Genomic DNA, 23,588 nt, shown 5'->3' with positions numbered 1-23,588 from the left:
TTAATCTTTATGAAATTAGTGAATACAGTGTTTTGGGGGGAATTATAATATTTTTAAGATAGTTCTGTAACATCTTAGCTTTTAATTTTCTCTATTTTTTTTATATTTAATCTAAACTGACATAAACTAAATATTATGTGGCTGCATCTTCTTTTTATCTTAAAGATTACCTTAATTGATTGTTTCAGTTCCTGTTTTAGCTGAGGACCTTTTTTATTTCAGAGTAAATTTGTGGGCCAATTAAAAAAAAGGAAAGCTTCTTTATACTTAATGGTTGTGAGTAAATCGTGTGTCAGACATAGTCAACACTATGCACATGTACTAATGATAAAACGTGTTTATTTCTGGAGAAGAAAACAACCAGTGTCTCCATTCCTACTAAAATTCTTGGGGTGTTTCATTTGGAGTTGTGCCCATCGAGTCAACTTCTTCGAGTCTTGCCAGTTCTTTCAGTTCTTCTAGTTCTTCAGAGTCCTAGAAGGATGAAGTAAGAAATTTAAATATGAATTGTGCCAAGAATTTAACACTTTCTAACAGAAAACCAACATTTTTTTTAGTAGTCTTGATTCTTTTCACTTGATTAGTCTCAGTTTGTTCCAAACCATTTAGTTATAATTCCTAGTTACAGCTTTTGGGCCATTTGTCAGAGATATTAATCAATGGCTTTAAATGTATAGAAAGCTCTGTTTCAGGGTGCAATCGAGGGAGAAAAGAAATTTATATAAACTATACTTTTAAGAGGAGACATCATTAACTTTTTTTTAAGAGTAATGTGCAAACAAATAATTCGGGGTAATCGTTCTTAAACCATGGTCCCCAGATAGCAGTGGCAGCCTTGCCACTTGGATCTTAATAAAAAATGCACAAGTTTTGGTTCTACCTAAGATCTGCTAAATCAGAACCTGTGGAGCTAGAACCCAACAAGTCCTCCAGATCATTCTGATGCACACTGAAGATTAACAACCATTTCTTTGGGGATTAAGAGCATGGATTTTAAAATCAGGCATACCTGAATTTAAATTCCAAATTCCACTGTTTAATATCTATAACTTTGGGTAAGTTATCTAACTTCTCTGAGCCTTAGTTTTCTCAGTTGTGAAATTGGACTGTCACCTCCCTCATTTGGATGAGGGTAAATGGGATTGTTTGTAAATTGCCTAGTAGAGGAGCTTAAAAATGATTACAGAATCTTACTATTAAATATATACAGGGCTTCCCTGGTGGCGCAGTGGTTGAGAGTCCGCCTGCCGATGCAGGGTACACGGGTTCGTGCCCCGGTCCGGGAAGATCCCACATGCCGTGTAGCGGCTGGGCCCGTGAGCCACGGCCGCTGAGCGTGCGCGTCCGGAGCCTGTGCTCCGCAACGGGAGAGGCCGCAACAGTGAGAGGCCCGCGTACCGCAAAAAAAAAAAATAAAAATAATAAATAAATAAATAAATAAATATATACAATAATTTATTGATTCTAAAACAATTATCCTATATTAGCATTTCTGAAATTATACATGTCTTATAGTCATATGATTAGAAAACATTGTGTCAGTTTAATTGGTAGAGGTTTTTTTTTAATTTATTTATTTTTGGCTACATTGGGTCTTTGTTGCTGTGAGTGGGCTTTCTCTAGTTGCGGCGAGCGGGGGCTACTCTTCATCGCGGTGCGTGGGCTTCTCATTGCGGTAGTTTCTCTTGTTGCGGAGTACAGGCTCTATGTGCGTGGGCTTCAGTAGTTGCAGCATGCGGGCTTCAGTAGTTGCGACACGCAGGCTCAGTAGTTGTGGCTCGCGGGCTCTAGAGTGCAGGCTCAGTAGTTGTGGTGCACTGGCTTAGTTGCTCCGTGGCATGTGGGATCTTCCCAGACCATGTCCCCTGCATTGGCAGGCAGATTCTTAACCACTGCGCCACCAGGGAAGCCCGAGTTTTTTTTCTTAATGGCACATTAGATAATGGTGCATTTAATATTCATTGCTGTCTTTGATTCACTGATACATGATATTATGTTCAAGGTGCGTGAGCACAGTCAAGGTTGGGCATATATTTGAGTGTATACTGATTGATGGGACAAGTATTGAATAGGCCTCAGAGAGAGCAGGTAGTCTAATTAGACACTGTAGAGGTTGAATTTAGCAAATAAATGTTACTGGAGCTGAACATCTGAATGAGAGCATAAACAGAAATGATCTCAAGTGGAACATAAGCAAAATTCATACTAGTATGGGAAAAATTACTTTTATAGATTTTCCATGGAGTTTTTCATGCTCCCCTTAAATCAGTTGTCATCAGCCTTTGGCTTGTAACACAACCACTATGGCACTTCAACAATATGCTTGCTACATACATCTCCACACCCAGACCTGCTGAACTGAGATATCCAGGCTTTCCAAATACATATACCCACTATCTCTGCCAGAATAAAATTGATTATATTTGTTTGAGTTATAACTTTTAAATGAAATTACTTTTCCAGTACTCCTTTTAAGAAAAGCATTGTTTAATGAGTTATACTTTTCTTAATTAGCTATCCTTCACTCTCTTCCCTCTCTTCTCTTCCCTTTTCTCAGTGATCCCTGAAAGAGGAGGTAGATAGTTGACATTTCCTTTTTGTGCTAGGAAACATTGCTCTGTTCTCTGTGAAGTGGTACCATACCCCTACAAGTTTTTCTCCCTCTGATTATATATATATCCAATGATGAACTCTAGGCTATCTTTAGCCAGCTTTAACTTTAGCAAGTTCTTTTTGTTTTAGTTGGAATTTATTGCTCTCTATATCCACTTCAGTGTCTGCTTTTTATTATTGGTGCTGTTCTGTGTCTAAGCAGAAGATAATCCTTTATACTACTACTTATCTTTATTGCTTTTTCCTGAACTCCTCCCTTCTTGAATTTGCAAACTGAAGGAAAACATTAATTTTATGTAAATAATTTTAAAATTCTTTTATGAAAACAATAACAGAAACATAGCATAGAGCATCTAGATTTCATGTATTATTTTTCCTACTTGCTAGATTGTAATTTCCAAGCATGTTCTTATCTCATCAACATAAGGAGGTCTATGCCTGACCTAGGATCTTCCTTTTCCTTTCTTTAGAAACTTGTGGTGGAAAATGTTGATGTGCTAACACAAATGAGGACCAGCTTTGACAAACCCGACCAGATGGCTGCACTCTTTAAAAGATTATCGTGTGAGTAAATCATGATACTTTTTATAAGCATTAAGAACACCTTGACACTCAGTATTTAGCTTTTGCTCAAATTTTATAAATAGTAAGTTATGAAAAGTACTCTTCAGTAATGAGGAGAACTAGAAAATTTTTGCAGTCAAAGGAACTTTTAAGTGAATGGCTTACCTGTTTCATATTTTTTTTTCTTTACAATACTTAGTACCATGTGTCAGATATTTGATATCATTATCAATTAGTTCATGAACCCAGTAAATTAAATACAATAAATCTATATTAATTTAGACTGAAGGAGATTTAACTTTAGAGTCTGTAATTTTCTGAAAATCAACTTTATCGAGGTATTGCTTATGTAAGTAAAATGCACACATTTAAGTGAACGGTGTGATGGATTTTGACAAATGTTGTGTACATCCACATAACCATTACCACAGTCAAGATGTAGAGCAGTCCATTCACCTCAGAAAGCTTCTCATGACTCTTTGTAGTCAGTTTCACACCGTTAGACAGTGACTGATCTGATTTCTATCACTGTAGATTAAATTTGCCTGTTCCAAAACTTCATATAAACAGAATCACACAGTATATACTCTTTCATATATATTGTTGAGATTCACCCCTCTGTGTTAAGTGGATCAGTATTTTATTCCTTTTATTGCTAACTAGTATTCATTGCATGAAAACCTGAGCCTACAACTTAAAAAAATATCTTCTTGATACTGATTCTTTGTGGGAGATATGTGAAATAGCAGTGAATCTTAAGTGTTTATTAAAGTATGTTTAGCCAAGTACCTATTTTAGATGTACTTGAATTGATTTCATTTGATTTTTGTCCTTGAACTCAAAGTTATAATTAAAAATTATTTTAAAGTCATACTTCTTACTAATTCATTCAAAAGCCTTTACAACATTAAAAATTTAGTGAAATCCTAAATAAAATATTCTCCGTATTTGAGAAAACCAGAGAGTTTATTTTCCCAAGTAAAAAATAACCCTGAAGTAAATTAAAGATGCATATATTTTATATACTTCCCCTTTGATGTTTTTCTTTTAAATGTTTTGCAGCTATATCAAATTTTATAAAACTATAAAATGATTTAGAGAATCACTTTATTAGGCTATCTTATCCTGCTTTTAAAAATAGAAACTTTGGAGCTTCCCTGGTGGCACAGTGGTTAAGAATCTGCCTGCCAATGCAGAGGACACGGGTTTGAGCCCTGGTCCGGGAAGATTCCACATGACGTGGAGCAAGTTTGTGTGCCACGACTACTGAGCCTGCACTCTAGAGCCCATGAGCCACAACTACTGAGCCCTTGTGCCACAACTACTGAAGCCTGCACGCCTAGAGCCCGTGCGCCGCAAATAGAGAAAGCCCACACGCAGCAACAATGACCCAACGCAGCCAAAAAATAAATGAATAAAAAAATACAAAATTATTTAATAAAAGTTAATATAAGACTATACTACAGGGGCTTCCCTGGTGGCGCAGTGGTTGGGAGTCCACCTGCCGATGCAGGGAACACAGGTTTGTGCCCCGGTCTGGGAGGATCCCACATGCCGCGGAGTGGCTGGGCCCATGAGCCATGGCCGCTGAGCCTGCGTGTCCAGAGCCTGTGCTCCGCAACGGGAGAGGCCACAACAGTGAAAGGCCCGCGTACCACAAAAAAAAAAAAAAAAAAAAAAAAAAACTATACTACAGGTTGCCTTTTAGAACAGATCAGTGGTTGCCAGGACTGTAAAGGGAAAGCAGCAAAGGAGTTTTTTGGGGTGATGAAGGTCACCACTGTGGTGATGGTGGTAACACAGATCTACACATGTTAAATTTTTCCTAGAGCTGTACACTGAAAGGGGGAAAAGTCAAGTTTACTGTATGGAACTTTAAAAAATGAAATGAAAAAAAGGAAAGATTGACTTGGTAGCATTATAGGGAGGAGGAGTAAATACTTAGTAAGGGGACTTCCCTGGTGGCACTTCGGAATCCACCTGCCAATACAGGGAATCCAGGTTCGATCCCTGGTCCAGGAAGATCCCACATGCTGCGGAGCAACTAAGCCCGTGCACCACAACTACTGAGCCTGCACGCCGCAACTACTGAAGCCCATGTGCTGCAACTGCCGAGCACGCGTGCTGCAACTACTGAAGCCTGTGTGCCTAGAGCTCATGCTCTGCAACAAGAGAAGCCACCGCAACGAGAAGCCTGTGCACCGCAACTAGAAAAAGCCCATGCATGGCAATGAAGACCCAACACAGCCAAAAATAAAAAATTTAAAAAAAAAAATCTTAGTAGGATATTATTTTTTAAATCCCTATCTGATCTCTTTTGTTCATTGTTTTTTTTTAACGTCTTTATTGGAATATAATTGCTTTACAATAGTGTGTTAGTTTCTGCTTTATAACAAAGTAAAACAGCTATACATACATACACATATATCCCCATATACCCTCCCTCTTGTGTCTCCTTCCCACCCTCCCTATCCCACCCCTCTAGGTGGGCGCAAAGCACCGAGCTGATCTCCCTATGCTCTGTGGCTGCTTCCCACTAGCTATCTGTTTTACATTTGGTAGTGTATATATGTCCATGCCACTCTCTCACTTCTTCCTAGCTTACCCTTACCCCTCCCCATGTCCTTGAGTCCATTCTCTACGTCTGCGTCTTTATTCCTGTCCTGCCCCTAGGTTCTTCAGAACCATTTTTTTCTTTTTTTTTAGATTCCATATATATGTGTTAGCTTATGGTATTTGTTTTTCTCTTTCTGACTTACTTCACTCTGTTTGACAGACTCTAGGTCCATCCACCTCACGACAAATAACGTAATTTTGTTTCTTTTTATGGCTGAGTAATATTCCATTGTGTATATGTGCCATATCTTCTTTATCCATTCTTCTGTCATTGGACTCTTAGGTTGCTTACATGTCCTGGCTATTGTAAGTAGAGCTGCAGTGAACATTGTGGTACATGACTCTTTTTGAATTATGGTTTTCTCAAGGTATGTGCCCAGTAGTGGGATCACTGGGTGTATGGTAGTTCTATTTTTAGTTTTTTAAGGAACCTCCATACTCTTCTCCATAGTGGCTGTATCAATTTACATTCCCACCAGCAGTGCAAGAGGGTTCCCTTTTCTCCACACCCTCTCCAGCATTTATTGTTTGTAGACTTTTTTTTTTTTTTTTACTGTATTAAAATACTGAGTTTATTTCACATGTATATTTTTGTCTCCCCACCATTTCCATTTGTCTGACCACCACTACTACTATGTCCTATCATAACATTCCATACATACTTAAAACCAAGCAAAGGGTGGAGTTCCATCTTTAAAAACTAAACAGGCATTTTGGACAACACATTCTTGGCAATGGAACCTGGACAACATTTATCAGACACGGTAGGGAAAGTTCTCACTCTGCATTATAAAAAGGACAGCCAGATATCAACTGTTACAGAAATGAAATAAGACGGAAAATTTTAACAAACTGTTTAAACTATTTTCTTAAAGAGACTTCCTCCACTGCCAGAGATCTTGAATAGCCTTCTGGTCAGTCATCCGGAAACAATTCTTCACATAATTGATGAATTTGGCTTCCACTTTGGGAAGAGAACCACCTTTTTCTATACTTGCTTGCATTTTTGCTTTAATGTCTTCTATAGAGCTAGGTCCTTTCGGTGTTCTAGGAGTTTTTTCCTGTTTTTTGAAGGATTCTTGACCTTTTGATCTTGGTGTTGATGGTTTTGAGTCTTTTCCATTCTGGTTTGATTTTTGTGCATTTTTGGCTGGAGTATCTCGTACAGATTTCTTTACTGGAGCTTTTTCTTCAGCTTCCTCATCATCAAAGTCATCATCATCATCATCTTCATCATCATCGTCGTTGTCATCATCATCATCTTCATCTTCATCAGCAGCAAGTTTTACTTTTTTCTGTGGAACCTTGCTACCACTTCCAGGGGCAGAACGCTTTCCAGATATACTTAGGAGCTTCACATCCTCCTCCTCTTCATCTTCTGACTCTGCATCTTCCTCCACAGCTACTAAGTGCTGTCCGCTAATATGCACAGGCCCTGAACCACACTTCAACCGTAAGACCACAGGTCGTGTTATTTCAAAGCCCCCAAGGGAAACCGTTGGCTGCACAGACATTTTCAAAGTTGCCAGTGTTACTTTAATTGGACTGCCTTCATAATTCATTGCCTCTGCTTCGACAATGTGCAATTCATCCTTTGCACCAGCCCCTAAACTGACCGTTCTTAAAGATAACTGGTGCTCATTTTCATCATCATCCACCTTACAGTGATAATCTTTGTCGGCCTTTAGTTCACAACCGAAAAGATAGTTCTGGGGCCTCAGGGGGCTCATGTCCATGTCCATCGAATCTTCCATGGGTTGGTGGCACGCACTTCGGTGGGAGAGAAAGTGGACGGAGATAAAAGACTACCGTTCGAAGGAACAGTCACGCAGGACGGAATCAGACCAGGGACTGTAGACTTTTTGATGATGGCCATTCTGACCGGTGTGAGGTGATACCTCATTGTAGTTTTGATTTGCATTTCTCTAATGATTAGTGATTTTGAGCATCCTTTCTTGTGTTTGCCGGCAATCTTTTGTTCATTGTTATACCATATACTTATATTTTCTAGTATGTTTTACTTTATTATTTTTTTTTCACATTTCTTTAATTTTTAAATACTCATTTGATCACCCAGCTGGCCTTAACCCTACTTAATTTCATGCTAATAAACAACGTTTTGACTGTGTCATCTGGTTAGAAGCAGCTAATCCACTGCAGTGTTCAATGCATGTTTACTGTTACTTTAACTCTTCTATTCGTGGATTTGAAACAAAATCTTTTTTGTGATTTGGAAAAAGAAAAGATCTGCTTGAGAGTGACTTATTTAGGGGAATAGAGAAAGCTACGCTTTGAGTTGAACTGTTTTCCAGAATACTCTCTTTTGTCTCTGATCTCTTCTTTACCTTTGTGCTGCCTTTATCCCATATACAGAAATTGATTTACTTTTGTAGCAGTTTGATTTTCATAGTCAACAAACACATTCTTTTAAATACCCTAAAAAAGAGAAAGCAATATAATTTATTAAAAGTAGCTCTGGGGAATTCCCTGGAGGTCCAATAGTTAGGTACTTGCACTGCCATGGCCCGGATTCAATCCCTGGTTGGGGAAGTAAGATCTTGCAAGGCACATGGTGCGGCCAAAAAAAAAAAAAGTAGCTCTGAATTGGGAGACAACCTGAAATTAACTTTTAGTTTTTTGGAATTTCTGACTATGTGACTTGAGCACATTTATTTTATTTATTAAAACAATAAGTTAAACAAGATTTCTTAATGTGAAGTTTCTCAGAACTTTTAATGTTATTGTGCATATTCAAGAGGAGGTTATAGCTATAGTCTTTGCAAACTTCATTAAATTCTGGGTAACATCGAAGTATATGATTATATCACACTACTTATTTTCTGATTGTTCACCTTATTCTCTGCATTCTTTTTTCTGGGTTTGCTGTCTTGTTTTTTGGACTGGAATGCCCTTTTGTTCTCACTCCTTTATGCCCATAAATTGGATGACATATTCTCAGAGAAATATTTTCTTTTACCCTCATTTCTTCTCTCCTTATCTGGATAGTAACAACTTTAGTCTCATTTCTTGAATAACCATTTTATTGAACATCTTCTAGTCTTGTGGGTCTTAAGCACTCTGCTGAGTGCTATAGATAGATAAAAAGATAAGACTTTGCTCCTGTGGAATTTATATTTGTGCCTTACATGATTTTGTTAACACTTTTAATTCTCATCACATTTTGGCTTCTATTATGCCTTTCCATGTGTATTAATAAAAGATGCTTATGGTAAAGGTTTAAACAAACCACACAGGAGGTAGAAAGTCAAAACAAAATTCTCTCCAGTCCTACTTCTCAAAGGTTTAACTACAGTTAACGGTTTTCTGTACATCTGTCAAGAAATTTATTATGTATATACAAATATGTGTGTGTATATATGTATATACATATATATCTTCTCTCATATAAATAGGATCATATTTTCTTAGTTTTCTTGACAGTCCATTTAGACTGTTATTAAGGTCTAGATTATTATTTTGTTTATATTTGTTTCTTATATAGTACAATGACTTGTGTATGGGGAGTAATTCAATAAATTTTGGTTTTTTAAAATATGAAGGTATTGATCCTTCTAATTCTAATATCTCCTGGTTTTATTTAACCAAGTTTTGATATTGAATATAATAGCAATAAATTTCAGAATAATGTTCTCTAACCAAAATGTAAGTGATCAAATCCATTCATAGTCTTCAGAAACCTGGTCTTACTGCTTATGATCTCAATAGTCATTTTTTGTTTCTGGACTCTCTAGATCTCAACTACTTAATTTAGCATCTCCAAGTTCCAGGGCCAGTTGATATTTTCTCTTTTTTTTTTGGCTGCGTCGGGTCTTAGTTGCAGCACACAGGATCTTCATTGAGCCATGCGGCATCTTTTGTTGCGGTGCGCTGGCTCCTCATTGTGTCACGTGGGCTTCCCTCTAGTTGTGGTGTGCAGGTTTTTTTCTCTGTAGTTGTGGCACGTGGTCTGCAGAGCACGCGGGCTCTTTCATTGAGGTGTGTGAGCTCAGTAGTTGTGGTGCGTGGGCTTAGTTGCCCGGAGGCGTGTGGGATCTTAGTTCCCCGACCAAGGATTGAACCCTCATCCCCTGCATTGGAAGGTGGTGGATTCTCTACCACTGGACCACCAGGGAAGTCCCACCAGTTGATTTTTGAGGATCCGCTCTGATCAACTTCTTCTTTTTCCCCTAGTCTCTCTCTCCTTCCTCCTATCACTACCATTAATGTGATAGGATTATACAGGTGGCTACTTGCATGACTGTTTCAGGATTCTGATGAACCATCTAAACCATTTTAAAGAACAGAGTGTACTCCACTGGAAGTAAACTATAATTTCCTAATTTTAACATCAGTTTTCAGTACCCTTGCCTCTTTAATCATTGGTTGTAATCAAATTGTTTTTAATTGTGCCTTTTATCATGGGGATTTTATGACTAAGAGTTTTCTCCATGGTTGAGAAAGAATCCAATTCACTCTCTTCTTTTCTCCCCTTCCTTCAAATTTAGCTGTTGACAGTGTCTTGAAGAGGATGACAATAATTGGTGTAATTTTATCCTTCCGATCATTGGCACAAGAAGCACTTAGAGATGTAAGAAACCATTACGAGTACATATCCTATAGCCAAATAATCCTGTTTAATTTCCCAGAAATTTAAAAGTAACTTTAAAAATTTATAGTTGGCAGTAATATAATTAAAATTCCAGTTTTCATAGTTTATATGAAATAAAGCATATAAAAATTATAGTTACTTAAACTCATTTTTTGTTTTGGTATTGAAATTTAGGGGATATAACTTGCCTGAATATTGTGCTACTTTTTCAACTTTTTTCTTCATTAGAGCATTTTCCATTTTGACTATACTTGGTTTGGCATCAAATACATTCCGTTTATGTGTATTGTAGTACTTCAGAAAATCACTTGAAAATAGACAAAGTAAAACAATTTTTATGCAAACTAGAAGTAATTGAATGGTAATATCTCATAAGTTTAGAGGTTGCTTTTTAAAAATAATTCTGCATTCTTAATTTGTTTTCCTGCCTAGGTCTTGTCCTACCACATTCCTTTTCTTGTCAGTTCAATTGAAGATTTCAAGGATCACATTCCAAGGGAAACTGATATGAAGGTAATAAAATTTCTATTTGGATTTTACAGTTTCTAAAATGACATATTTAACTTACATATGAAGTAAAATTAAGTAAATCCTAAGCTACTATAAAGTTTATATTTTAGAGTGATGGGTTAGCATGCTTGCCTTTGAAAATGCATCTTAGAGAGCTCAGCACCAAAATAGTATATAGGCATTTTGAAAGTCAATCTTCCTTGATCACCTATAGCAATGTAAAATGGGTTAATATCAATCACCTTTTCCTTAAACTGATAGCTGTTTATACATGGTCATAAGCAGAATGAAAAAGATAAGCCAGAGCTTCCCTGGTGGCACAGTGGTTGAGAGTCCGCCTGCCGATGCAGGGGACACAGGTTCGTGCCCCAGTCTGGGAAGATCCCACATGCCGTGGAGCGGCTGGGCCCGTGAGCCGTGGCCGCTGAGCCTGCGCGTCTGGAGCCTATGCTCCGCAACGGGAGAGGCCACAACAGTGAGAGGCCCGCGTACTGCAAAAAAAAAAAAGATAAGCCAGTGAAATGAGAGTTGTTTTGTTTTAAATAAAGCTAATTTCAGTTTTTAAAAATTGATGTTAAAATCTTATAAAAGGATGTTAATTATAGGCTATAATTTTTTTAATTAGTATCCTGTTTTAAATAAATATAAGAAGGTTGGTAGCCTTACCAGAGTCCACAGGTTTTGTTTGTTTTGTAAATTTATTGATCATTTATTTATTAAATCAGCCACTGATTTAATCCCAGCAGATTTACCAGTGGTTACACATCTAATAAGTGACCTGTCATATCTATATTTTCTGAACTTTAATGTTTCTTGGAAAGATTATTTTCTGTTTTGCATATTTTGAAAAGCTCTGACTTGAAAAAGTTATTTCTAAACTTTTTGTATGGCGTTCAAGTCTCAAATTTATTTTTGAGGCTTATCTTCCATTACTTGTTCTATCCTTCTCTCTCTCTCTTTACTTTCTTACTCTATCCCTCTCTTCCATTGGGTCCTGTAAGATGACCAAATCTTGTTGTGTGCATTCTCACATTTTCTACTTTGTTCTCTAACTTATTCTTCCTGAAAATCCTGGCTTCTTCTATTTTTGCCTTTTGAAATGCTGCTCATCTTTTAATGCCTGATTCAGTTGCCATCTTCTAAGAAATATTGCTGGATCCCCAAGTGATCATTTCATCTCTTCTTTCTTTTTTTTTTTTAGTATTACAGAGAACTTTTTGTTTGTTCATTGTAGAATTAAATATATTCTGCCCTGTATTATAGTTATGTTTTAACACTTAAATTTATACTAGATTGTAAACATTTGTTGTTGTAATATCAAGGCTAACCAATTATGTAGGTAGTTTTGTTTTTTTTTAAGTTTTGGCTGCGTTGGGTCTTCGTTGCTGTGTGCTGGCTTTCTCTGATTGCGGTGAGCAGGGGCTACTCTTCGTTGCGTTGCACGAGCTTCTCATTGCAGTGGCTTCTCTTATTGAGGAGCACAGGCTCTAGGCGCACGGGCTTCAGTAGTTGTGGCACACCGGCTTAGTTGCTCTGCGGCATGTGGGATCTTCCCAGACCAGGGATCGAACCTGTATCCCCTGCATTGGCAGGTGAATTCTTAACCACTGTGGCACCAGGGAAGTCCCGTGTAGGTAGTTTTTAACTGAGTTATTGAGCGGAGTATCCTTGAAATCCTTATGTGATACCAAAAGAAATTAGTCATTTGAAATTGCTTTATCAGGTTTTTAATTAGTACTCCTTTAAAAATCTATTATAATAAGTAATTTACTGTATTTATAGATACAATATGATTAGGCACTATAATTTTAAATTAGACAAGTATGGACATAAAACGTAAGGCCGGTAATTTTGATTCACTTTTGTTCTTTTTTTCATATCTGTTGGTTTGATCTTGGTCTTACACTTATGCTTTCAAGAAAAATAATAGCTTTAGAATGATTCTGTTGGAATTGCCACAGAAAGTATAGAAGTTTTGTTTGGCTTAGTAGTGTCAAGTTATAATCAGCAGTGCACACACACAAAATACTAAATCAGCTTGTTCAGTGTAGTTAGTTGTGCTGTAGTTCCTTCTATAGCCAAGTTTCTGAAATTCTCTAGTGTTCTTGTAGGCAGACTCTAATTTAAACACTATACTTTTTCTTACTAAAGTGAGATTTCTCAGAAATTTGTTAGAATATTTCTTACTCTATAATTCTTGTATTTTTTAGGTTGCAATGAATGTATATGAATTGTCATCAGCTGCTGGATTACCGTGTGAGATTGATCCTGCCTTGGTGGTAGCTCTTTCCTCACAAAAATCAGGTAAAATGCATTAGTAATTATGTAGTAGTCTTAGTAAATAACCAGGACAACACAGATATAGCTGTGATACTTATCTATTTGTTCAACTGCCTGCTTTATATCAAGGTTTTTTTTTGTTTGTTGTACATACAGATTAGATATTTAAGTCATAAGACTGTATGAGGTTATTAAGCCCATTTAGTGTGCAGAAATGAAGAGGATCAGAGTCTGAGTCCTGGTACACTCTCAAGTTTAAGAGTTCAGGGAGAAGGAAGAACTACTAAAAGATAAATTTGAGAAGGAAGGATCTGTGAAGGAGAAGAAAAACCAGGAAAGAATCGCTTCGAGGAGAGTGGAAAGGGAATGATCAGCTATGTAGAATTAATACGTGTGACAAGAGCAATGTCAGTGAAGTCTTAGAGGCAAAAGGCTCATTAAAGAGGGCTTGGGAGAAAACAAATTAGAGATAATGAGTATAAAACAACTCTCTCACAGAGTTTTACTGTAAAAAGGGGAGCAAAGAAGTAAAATTATAGTAGCAGGAGGCAAGAGTAAAATCAAGAGAAGGATATTTTTCACATGGGGAAATAATAGCATTTGTGTGCTGATGGAGATGGTCTAATAGATAGAAGCATTGTTACCTAGAAAAGGGTGTCTTGGGAATTCCCTGGCAGTCTAGTGGTTAGGACTCAGCTGTTTCACTGCCAGGGCCAGGGTTCAATCCCTGCTTGGGAAACTAAGATCCCACAAGCTCCTGTGCAGCCAAACAAACAAATAGATAAAATGTATAGAAAAATAGAAAAGGGTGTCCTATATTAATTGGACTAGAGCTACTTACCATAAAGAGTCTGTGCATTATTATGTAATATTAAACGTTCAGAATATTTTAAAATCAGCCCTTTGAAATGTGGTACACAGAATTCTCTACATATTTCTAGATTTTTCTACAAAGTAAAAACATTTCATCTGCTTCTGGCACTAAAATACCTTCCCCTACTTCCTTGGATGTAACATGGTGTTTGACTGAGTTCATCAGTTCTTTTTTGATTTGACATTACTTTTGTTTCATCATTCGTGCAGTATGTTAATTATAGTTACATGGATAATTACTATAATTACTTGATTTGCCACAGCTATATTTTTCATAATCAACCAGATTTTTTTTTCCCTGAAATATAGTTGATTTATAGTGTTGTGCCAATCTCTGCTGTACAGCAAAATGACTCAGTTATACACATACATTCTTTTTTTTATATTCTTTTCCATATGGTTTATCACAGGACATTGAATATAGTTCCCTGTGTTATACAGTAGGACCTTGTTGTTCATCCATCCTGTATATAATAGTTCACATCTGCTAATCCCACACTCCCAGTCCTTTCCTCCTCCACCCACCTCCCCGTTGGCAACCAGAAGTCTGTTTTCTATGTCTGTGAGTCTATTTCTGTTTTGTGGATAGGTTGATTTGTGCCATATTTTAGATTCCACATATAAGTGATATCATAAGGTATTTATCTTTCTCTTCCTGACTGACTTCACTTAGTTTAATAATCTCTAGTTACATCCGTGTTGCTGCAAGTGGCATTAATTTGTTCTTTTTTATGGCTGAGTAGTATTCCATTGTATATATGTACCACATCTTCTTTATCTATTATCTGTCGATGGACATTTAGGTTGTTTCCATGTTTTAGCTATTGTGAATAGTCATGACCAGCCAGATTTTTAAAATATATTCTGGCTCTTTTCTTATGTTCAATTCTTAGTTATATGTGTTGATAAATAGTAAGGTGACTAGAAGTTCCCAGGTACCCGATAAGTGAAGTACCTAGATAACCCACAGTTTTAGTATATGGATACAATAAATATTTTAGATAAATTATTTTACAATAAATATTTAAAACCTTAGGACAATACTAGTTGTATTCATTTATGACTGGTTTCTCCTGTCTTCTAAAATGGAGAAATTAGAAATCCAGTCTACTTTCCACATTTATCTCTTTTTAATAGTACATTTCACTTATATCTATTTTAGAAAAAAAACTTAAGAGTTTTCTGGATGATTTTGCAGAGTAAGTTATGACATAATTTTCTATACTGAAACATAGAATTTTCCTATAAAGTAAGTTATTATTAGTTTTCAATTAGGAAATTTTAGGATTCCAGTAATTCTAAACATATTTTTAGTCCTGTAACTAAAACTGTATTTAGTTACAGGACTAATATTTTTAAATCTTACAGTTTAAAAAAATTTTTTTTTGCTTTATTGTTTTATTAGAGGTCCTTGAAATATGCCTAAGGACTTGATAATAGCCAATAGTAATGTGTTTTATTTCTATTCATTCTATATGTCTTGTAACAAAATTGTAATCAGTTCTATAGAGACTCAGTAAAATACACAAGAATTAAAATATGCTTTTTCTGGTTTAGGTGATCAACTCTTAACTAATCTTGACAGAAATACCTTGACTTTATTTTTAATTTTTATCCCTTAGAAAACATAAGTCCAGAAGAAGAATATAAAATTGCCTGCCTCCTCATGGTCTTTGTGGCAGTTTCTTTGCCAACACTGGCCAGTAATGTGATGTCTCAGTATAGCCCTGCTATAGAAGGTAATAGTGGTTTAAAATTGTTTTGGCACTGGAAAAGTTATGAGTTTTGACATAGTAGGTACTTTTCAAGTAATTGATTTTTTTTTATAATAAAAAGTGGGTTAAGTTCTGCCGCTTACTAGTTGTATAACCTTGGATAGTCAGTTTTTCTTTTTCTAAGCCCCAGTTTCGTATACACATATGAAATGTGTATATGTGAGCCTGTGGGTGCCTGAATGTGTGTGTGGCAGGGGATGGTGAAGGGAGTATCCAACTCTTAGGATTATTTTAAGGATTGAATGAGGAAATATTTGTAAAGCAGCTAAGCACTTATTTTTTAAGTTTCCAAGACAATATAAAACTAATACATGGTTTCTTTTAGGGGGTTTTGAAAATGTGCCTGTTTAATATAGATATAATTATTTGTTGTTCTCTTCTACACTGTTCTTAAAAGCACTAGTTCTCATGAAAGTGAAGGGAGAGCAAGCAAGGCAGGTTATGATGCTTCAGCTCTGTTTTTAATCATGCCACTATTTATGTAGATTATGAAGTCATTAAAGATTTGATATTTTGGGGTCACACAGAAACCACAAACCCTATTTGCGCTTTCTCAGGGCACTGCAACAACATACACTGCTTGGCCAAAGCCATCAACCAGATCGCTGCAGCTTTGTTTACAATTCACAAGGGAAGCATTGAAGATCGGCTTAAAGAATTTCTGGCGGTGTGTATAATCAAACAAAACTCATGACAATTTTTAGAGAAAATTAAAAATCATAACTATGAAGTGTAACAGTAAATTCTCTTAATTAATTAATTAATTTTTGGAATAAGGAATAAGTAAAGACAGGGCATTGAAGTCAAGGAGCAGTTAGTTTAGCATTTTTTCCTTTGACTTAGAAGTCTCTCATTTCTAGAGCTCTGCAATGTGACTTTTTTTTCTAAGCTGATGTTTGGACTGCCCTAGAATTTTGCCTAGAGTTTGAAAGAGGAAAAAACAAAACAAAGGAAAATTGAGGCAAAAGATGAATGTATCCCTCTAAAAGGATGTGTTTTACTTATTTCCATTTATTTGGAGAAAGACTGTTAATGGAATCAAACTCAAAAGTAAGAATACTATTCACTGCCAAAAGAGGGTAGTAGTGCTAACTCTAGCCTCATGAAGTATAGCTTTTAGTTTCTATGGTAGTGTAGCTCTTCCTTCCCTTTATCAACTTAACCTTTTTCATATTTTAATTAAAAGAAAGATGCAGTGTGGTATAAAGAACACTAGAATATTTGCTTCTTTTTAAGTTATAAATCCTGTTAGCTTTAAAAAAAATTTTTATTTTTAAAGTAAACGTAGTAGCAAACTAACTTGAGGACAAAATAACATCTATTTCAAAGAAAACGGTATTAAGAGTGAAAATTTTTCTTTTCATTTTCTTTATTTCCTTTATTTAAGACTTAATGTCTTAATCTCATTGTGGTCCTATTAACTCAAACTCAATGTGAAATTTTCTTCTTATTTGGGAATTAAGAAATATAGTTAATACAGTTACTGGGAAGAGAAAAAGCAATTTAAATCGTTTTTTAAAAAAAGACTTGTTCTGAAAAAAATCAGTTTTAAAAACCAATAAGAATATTTGATTACATTTATTACCTTTGTATCTGGTGTATACCTTAATAGCTCTTAAATTGTTGCTTGAATGTAAAGAGCCTAAGCTCACCTTATGATTGAAATGTGTTGCAAGTTGAAGCGTACTGAAAATAAGTGGTGAACATTTATTTTAAAATACTTATTTATTTAAAATGTATGTACACTTTTAAGCTTGCATCCTCCAGTCTACTGAAAATTGGCCAGGAGACAGATAAAACAACAACAAGAAATAGAGAATCTGTTTATTTACTGCTAGATATGGTAAGTCTTATTTTAATTTTTGCTAACAACAAATAAGTTCCAGTCATTCCTGATAGTCTTTTCTTGATACTTCAGTCATTAAATTATAATAAGAGCTGATGTATTTTTTTTAAAACATCTTTATTGGAGTATAATTGCTTTACAATGGTGTGTTAGTTTCTGGTTTATAACAGTGGTGTATTTTTTTGACCATTTATATTCACTCCACCCAAGCCACACACTTTCTAATAATTGCTAAATAGACTGATACCGCTTGTACTTTACCATATGGCAATCGCATCAGAAAACAACAGAATAAAAGATCACCATCACCTGTAGAGTATTCTTTTATGAATAGTTTTTCAACCTATTGGGAAACACTCAGGCTTTATATTTTCCTAGTGTATCAGTTTGAACTCTTTTCCGAATTTTCTGTTTTTTGACTTCATCCCACCCATCTAATAACATTTCCTGTAATTTTCTGTGCCTCGTCAGTTCCTTCTCTTTACTGCCATGAAACCACCTGTGCTTGTTTCTACCATGTGATTCTTTCCTCACTTAGAATAATTTCCTTTATCTGCAGAGGTCTGTGTCTATCCTAATAATGATTCGGCATACCTCGTAGCTCGAATCTTTTTTCAGATAGACTTTCTTGATTACTTTGGCCTATGTTAACTTTTCTACTCTTTTGAACTCTCTGGAACTTAACAGCTTTCCACTTAATCATAGATGGTCTCATGTTTGATTTGGCTTTTTAGCTTAATGTTGGGTTCCAGTTAGACTTGATGATATGGACCACATTTTAAATGTGATATATTGTTGAGGGCAATGCAAGTGCTCAGTATTTCCTGTTGATTAATTGATTTAATTGAAAAGTAGTGATTTAAAATGTTTTGATAGCATACACTGTGGCACATTCGCATTTCAGATTTTAAAGTGAAGGGAAAACTTATGTCTGTTCCCAATAACGGCAATATAAAATTGTGCTTTACTAGTTGTCAGTAAATGTTCCCATTATAAATAAGTTGAATTGATGCATTTTTGGGATTTTTCAGATTGTGCAGGAATCCCCATTCCTGACAATGGATCTTTTGGAATCTTGTTTTCCTTATGTCTTGCTGAGAAATGCATACCATGCTGTCTACAAGCAAAGTGTTACATCTTCTGCATAAAATACCTACTTATTGAAGACAAGCACGCATTTTTGTTGCCTCGGTTTTACCTGTAAACTGTGGAACTATTTTACCTTAAGGCCTGAGAAACAGTTTCGTGGATTATAAATTTCTTTCATACAGTTGTGTTTTCTGATCATTGGTTTCTTAATATCGTTGTACTTCAGTATACTTGGTTGATTTAGGTTGCACATTCACTGAATTCACTGAAATTATTTCAATAATTTTAGAGTATCATTTGTTTGAAAAACATGCATTCTCTATGTTTTTGATATTTGATATGGAAAAAAAAACCTTTGCTTGTTTATTTCTGAAAAAGAATTGTATTTAGTGATTATTTTAGATAGTGATATTATAGCATTCATCTGTGTGTAAATTATTTCATATAGGGAAGAGTTCTGACCTGTACCTATTATGGTTCTTATTGAAAACAAAACTGGATGTGCATTTCTGTGATGTTATGAATACATTTCTACTTTATTTTGAAACATTTGCCAAACTAATTACTATAACACTGTATAACATTAAAAATGTTAAAGGACTGCTTAGCATTAGAAGCAGGCTGTGTCCCAAAATTCTAAAACAGCAGCAAATGTTGTTGCTTGTATAAAGCCTAATGATAATTTTTAGACTAATTTCCATGGTGCCCTGTTGGCATTAGCATTACCATTGAACCCTGCTGTATAATAAACAATCTTAGACATTTATCAACTGTTGATACAAATGTTAGTCCCTAACCACTTTTTATATGTTTTAAATTTTTGAAATTCAAGTGTACCTGCCATAACATAAAATAAACACTAGACTGTATCACATTTTGAATGATTTCTTTAATTTGGGATCCTCAGAAATTTACTCAGTAATATGAAAGTTTTCATTTAAACTTAGTTTAAAGTAAACTTTAATTTATTCTAGGAATGTCTAAGTAGCATGTTGATACCAGGTCACCTATTATAAGATTTGTTTAAATGTTTTGAAAAACATTCCGCTAGAAAAAATATTAAAATTAGAAAATAAAATTCCATAGCTTTTTTGGGGGGGGGGCGGGTGCGCTCCCCAGATCTTAGTTCTCTGACCAGGGATCAAACCCGCGCCCCCTGCAGTGGAAGTGTGGAGTCCCAACCACTGGACTGCCAGGGAAGTCCCTCCATAACATTTTTTTAAAATTAAGAGCTAAAATGAATCTTGTGTGCCATCAACTTGCTAATTTTATCTGTGAGCAAGTAGACAGATACATTTGAAAGATTGGGGGAAAAAATGGAATGATCATAGAATTAGTGAAAATGTTGAGAACTACTGCATCAGTCAGTAATGAATGGGAAAGACATAAAGGACCTATTGCTTGGCAGTTGTCACAGAGGGCAGAGCAGCTCATTTAGTTTGAAAACTAACCAGATGTTTTGCTCTTTGATTGGCATTGTAAAGACTGTTTCTCAACAGCTGTGTATCTGGATATCTTATAGAGCTTCTGTTGTTCACAGCTTCTTATGTATACACCCTGGTAACTCATGTTAAGATAAAAGAAAGCTCCTGTGAACTTAGTTACAATTTTTTGTTGTTCAGATACTGGGATGAAATTGAAGTGCCACAAGATTATCATATTTCTATTTTGTGTATGATTTCTCCAGTCTGTATTTAAAGCAGGGAATAGTTGTCACTATCTGTTGAAAATTTCCAGTGGTTCCATGAGGATTTTCTAAAAGGGAAGGAATTTTTAAATGGAATATTTTAAACTTGAAATAGCCTAAATACACAGGTAACAGCTGAAACTAAGATTAAGTGCTGTTTGCTTTGAAATATTAGGATCCTAGAGTGGTAATAACTTGTCGATAATGATATCCTCGGAGGTACAGTAGGCATTTGAGTATATACACTTTGACTGGGGTGATATGTTGAAGGGTATAAGGATGTACATAAGACATAATTTACCCCTCTTCGGGCCAAGAAAAAAATCGCTCTTTTATAGTCGTGTGAAGTTTACCTTGCCCCAGTTTTTTCTCATATATTCAAACTGACTGACTGACTGGTGTCCTGTGTGATTGCTTTTTGCAGAGTCTTTCTACCTCCAAAAAATAAATAAATTTAACATTTTTTAAAATAAAGTTAAAAGTAAATTGACTACTATTTTTAACATCTTGTTTTTCTTAACTTTCTTATTTTCTTCTGAATTTATACTACAACATACTGTTTTTATTTTCTCAACAGTGATGTCATCATACCATGTATGCTTGCCTGTAATCTACTTATTTCACTCAAGTAGAAAAGGGTCTTTGATATTTATATTCTTTTTAAAGCCTTCATATATACCATAACTAGTTTAAAAGATTCATCTGGATGAACATTTAGACAGATTTCTTCTTTTTCACTACAGGCGTACCTTGGAGATATTGTGGATTCAGTTCCAGACCACTACAATAAAAGTGCATACCACAATAAAGCAAGTCACACGAATTTTTTGGTTTCCCGGTACATATAAAAGTTATGTTTACACTGCACTGTAGTACATTAACTGTGAAATAGTATTATGTCTTAAAAAATGTACATCCTAAATTTAAAATGTTTCATAGCTAAAATAATGCTAACCATCATCTGATAATGCAGGGTTGCTACCAGCATTCATTATACAAAAAACTCAGGATTTGTGAAGTGTAGTACAGCGAAGCGCAATAAAATGAAGTATTCTTGTATTACAAATATATTGTATCTTAGTGAACTTGGACTGTTATCTCCTTAGGATAATTTCTCACCGGTAAAATTGCTTGGTGGAAGGGTATATACATTTTAAACTTTGATACCTATTAAATTTCCCTCCAATAAGATTATATCAGTTTTAGTCCTGCAATTGTGTGAGGATAATTTCCTCCTATAAGTAAACTATATACCAATTTTACTATTGTTGATGCATCTTTTCCTCCTTAAAAGATGAAACATAAATCTTGTTTTAATTTGCATACATTTGCTTATTAGTAAAGTGGAATATCTTTTTTTATGTTTACTGGTTTTTATTTAGTGAATTATTCATTTTCATTCTTTTTGTTGTTTTCAAGTGGAGTGGTCAAAAGATTTTCTCTTAAAATACTAATTGAACACATTTGCATGTATAAGATTTTTTAGTGCATGTATTTAGGATTGAAAACACCCCCATACAATGTTGAGTATAGTGATATGACTATTAAAATATACTAACAGTGCATAGTAATTAAAGTTAGTATACAGCTACTTTGATTACTGAATTTTAATTGACTTTTAGAGGTAGAAAACATTTATTTCCAAATCCAAGTTAAGAACAGCATTGATAAAAAAAGGGTATATACCTGTTAAAGACTGAAAAGATGTCCAGTTTAAATATATGAACTACAGAGTAGATTGAAATTATACCAAACTCTAATTCCTTAATTGTAAATTTATACTATTAAATAGGTGTTGTAAATGACATAATAAGCTAATTCCAAAAGCTGCCCTTTGTGTGTTTAGATACTGTATGTAGGAAACTATATACCAATTTTAACCTCATTTCTCAGAGATGTCATTTTGAAAGCTTTATCTTTCTCAAGTAAAAACATCAACCAATCAGAAAGTAAAAAGTTGTAAGGCTTTCCTTGCCTTTCATACTAATAGCCTGGTATACCTAATTTTCAAAAAAGAAAAAAATATTTTCCCCCGAAATTGGTGTAATTAATACTAACCTTTTAAATTAGCAATAAAATAGCCAGGTAAAATAACACCCTCTAAAGTTAATTTGTAAAACTCTTTATATTTTAATATGCTTGCTAAAGTCACATTTGTATTACTCATTCCAGCCCAGACTTCATTTTTTTGGAAAGTTTTCCCATTTTACAAAATGTTTTGGAACCTAGGTAAAGTGGCCTTTTTGTTATTAAATATACAGAGGAAATAGAAATCTATACAATATATTATTTTAAATGTAATTAAGAAAGGAAATCACTGCCCTACCGGTCATTAATCCATCTTTATTTACTGTAATCATTACCTATTTAATAGATTGAACTAATGCAGGATCTCTGGTCACAAAGTGTCCTCTGTTCAGTCAGTTTGAGAGCAGATGTCTGAACTGTTGGAGATGAAAAAGATGTGTAAGATCTTGCCCCTGCCTTCCAGGAGCTTAGAGTGAACTTTGTACTGTTTTAGGTCATAATTTAGTCAGCTATTTATTCTGTTGTGCCAGTGTTGCCAGTTTCTTAAACTACCCCACCTCGCCCGCGATAGGAAAATATTAGAAGTTCACTGCCATAGGACTAGGGCTCTGGTATCTATTCAGGAGAAAAGACAGTTGGGAACTTAGAGGCAAGAGAAGGTTGGGTCCAGAAAAAAAACTCAAGAGCCTGGCTTTATGGGTTATAATTGGCACAGTACTGTGCTGATAGCTGTGAGATGCAGTTGTGCGAGTGTTGGCTGGGTGAGATCAATTTAGTTTAAGCTAGCAATACTCCTACCAAGTCTTTGTGTTTCCCCAGTTATTAAAACAGTACCTCAAGAGTTAAAAATGAGTTGTTCCTTCCTTTCTGCTAGACTCTCATGCCTTTTGTTTCTCCAACTTATCTCTTAATTTTTCCATCCTCTTTTCCAGAGGTAACCATGGAACTTGACACACGTGCTTCCCATGACTGCCATTCTGGATCTTCGAGTTATAGTCATTGTCACTCTTACTAATCATTTTCTTCTTTTCCGTTCATTCATTGATTCAGCAAATACTTATAGATGCTTGGGTATAAGAGTGAGCAAAATAAAGAAGG

The 23,588-nt window shown here is 35.3% G+C and overlaps 2 protein-coding genes across 2 annotated transcripts in view; one reads left to right on the top strand and one right to left on the bottom strand.

Annotated features, from left to right (window-relative positions):
• NCKAP1 (NCK associated protein 1) overlaps positions 1-21,159 on the top strand; it is a 99,563-nt gene extending 78,404 nt beyond the window's left edge. Inside the window, exons 24-31 of the mRNA XM_079924861.1 lie at positions 3,084-3,177; positions 10,299-10,381; positions 10,835-10,915; positions 13,123-13,216; positions 15,688-15,804; positions 16,398-16,507; positions 17,594-17,683; positions 18,718-21,159. Coding sequence (XP_079780987.1) covers positions 3,084-3,177; positions 10,299-10,381; positions 10,835-10,915; positions 13,123-13,216; positions 15,688-15,804; positions 16,398-16,507; positions 17,594-17,683; positions 18,718-18,834 — 786 coding nt within the window. The 3' untranslated portion in view covers positions 18,835-21,159. The remainder of the gene's footprint in view (positions 1-3,083; positions 3,178-10,298; positions 10,382-10,834; positions 10,916-13,122; positions 13,217-15,687; positions 15,805-16,397; positions 16,508-17,593; positions 17,684-18,717) is intronic.
• LOC307188123 (nucleophosmin-like) lies at positions 5,936-8,496 on the bottom strand. Its single transcript, XM_079924862.1, has one exon. It carries the CDS (start codon positions 7,545-7,547, stop codon positions 6,663-6,665), a length of 885 nt encoding a protein of 294 aa, XP_079780988.1. The 5' UTR covers positions 7,548-8,496; the 3' UTR covers positions 5,936-6,662.
• Positions 21,160-23,588: the final 2,429 nt, after the last annotated feature.

Source organism: Stenella coeruleoalba, assembly GCF_951394435.1.
Source record: "Stenella coeruleoalba genome assembly, chromosome: 6".
NCBI lineage: Eukaryota > Metazoa > Chordata > Mammalia > Artiodactyla > Delphinidae > Stenella > Stenella coeruleoalba.
The sequence above is the reverse complement of the archived record's forward strand: the minus strand, read 5'-3'. Positions and strand labels throughout refer to the sequence as shown.

What these genes read in the sequence shown, in the direction of transcription:
- LOC307188123 (XM_079924862.1), bottom strand. Translation starts at nt 7,547, where the DNA reads ATGGAAGATTCGATGGACATGGACATGAGCCCCCTGAGGCCCCAGAAC.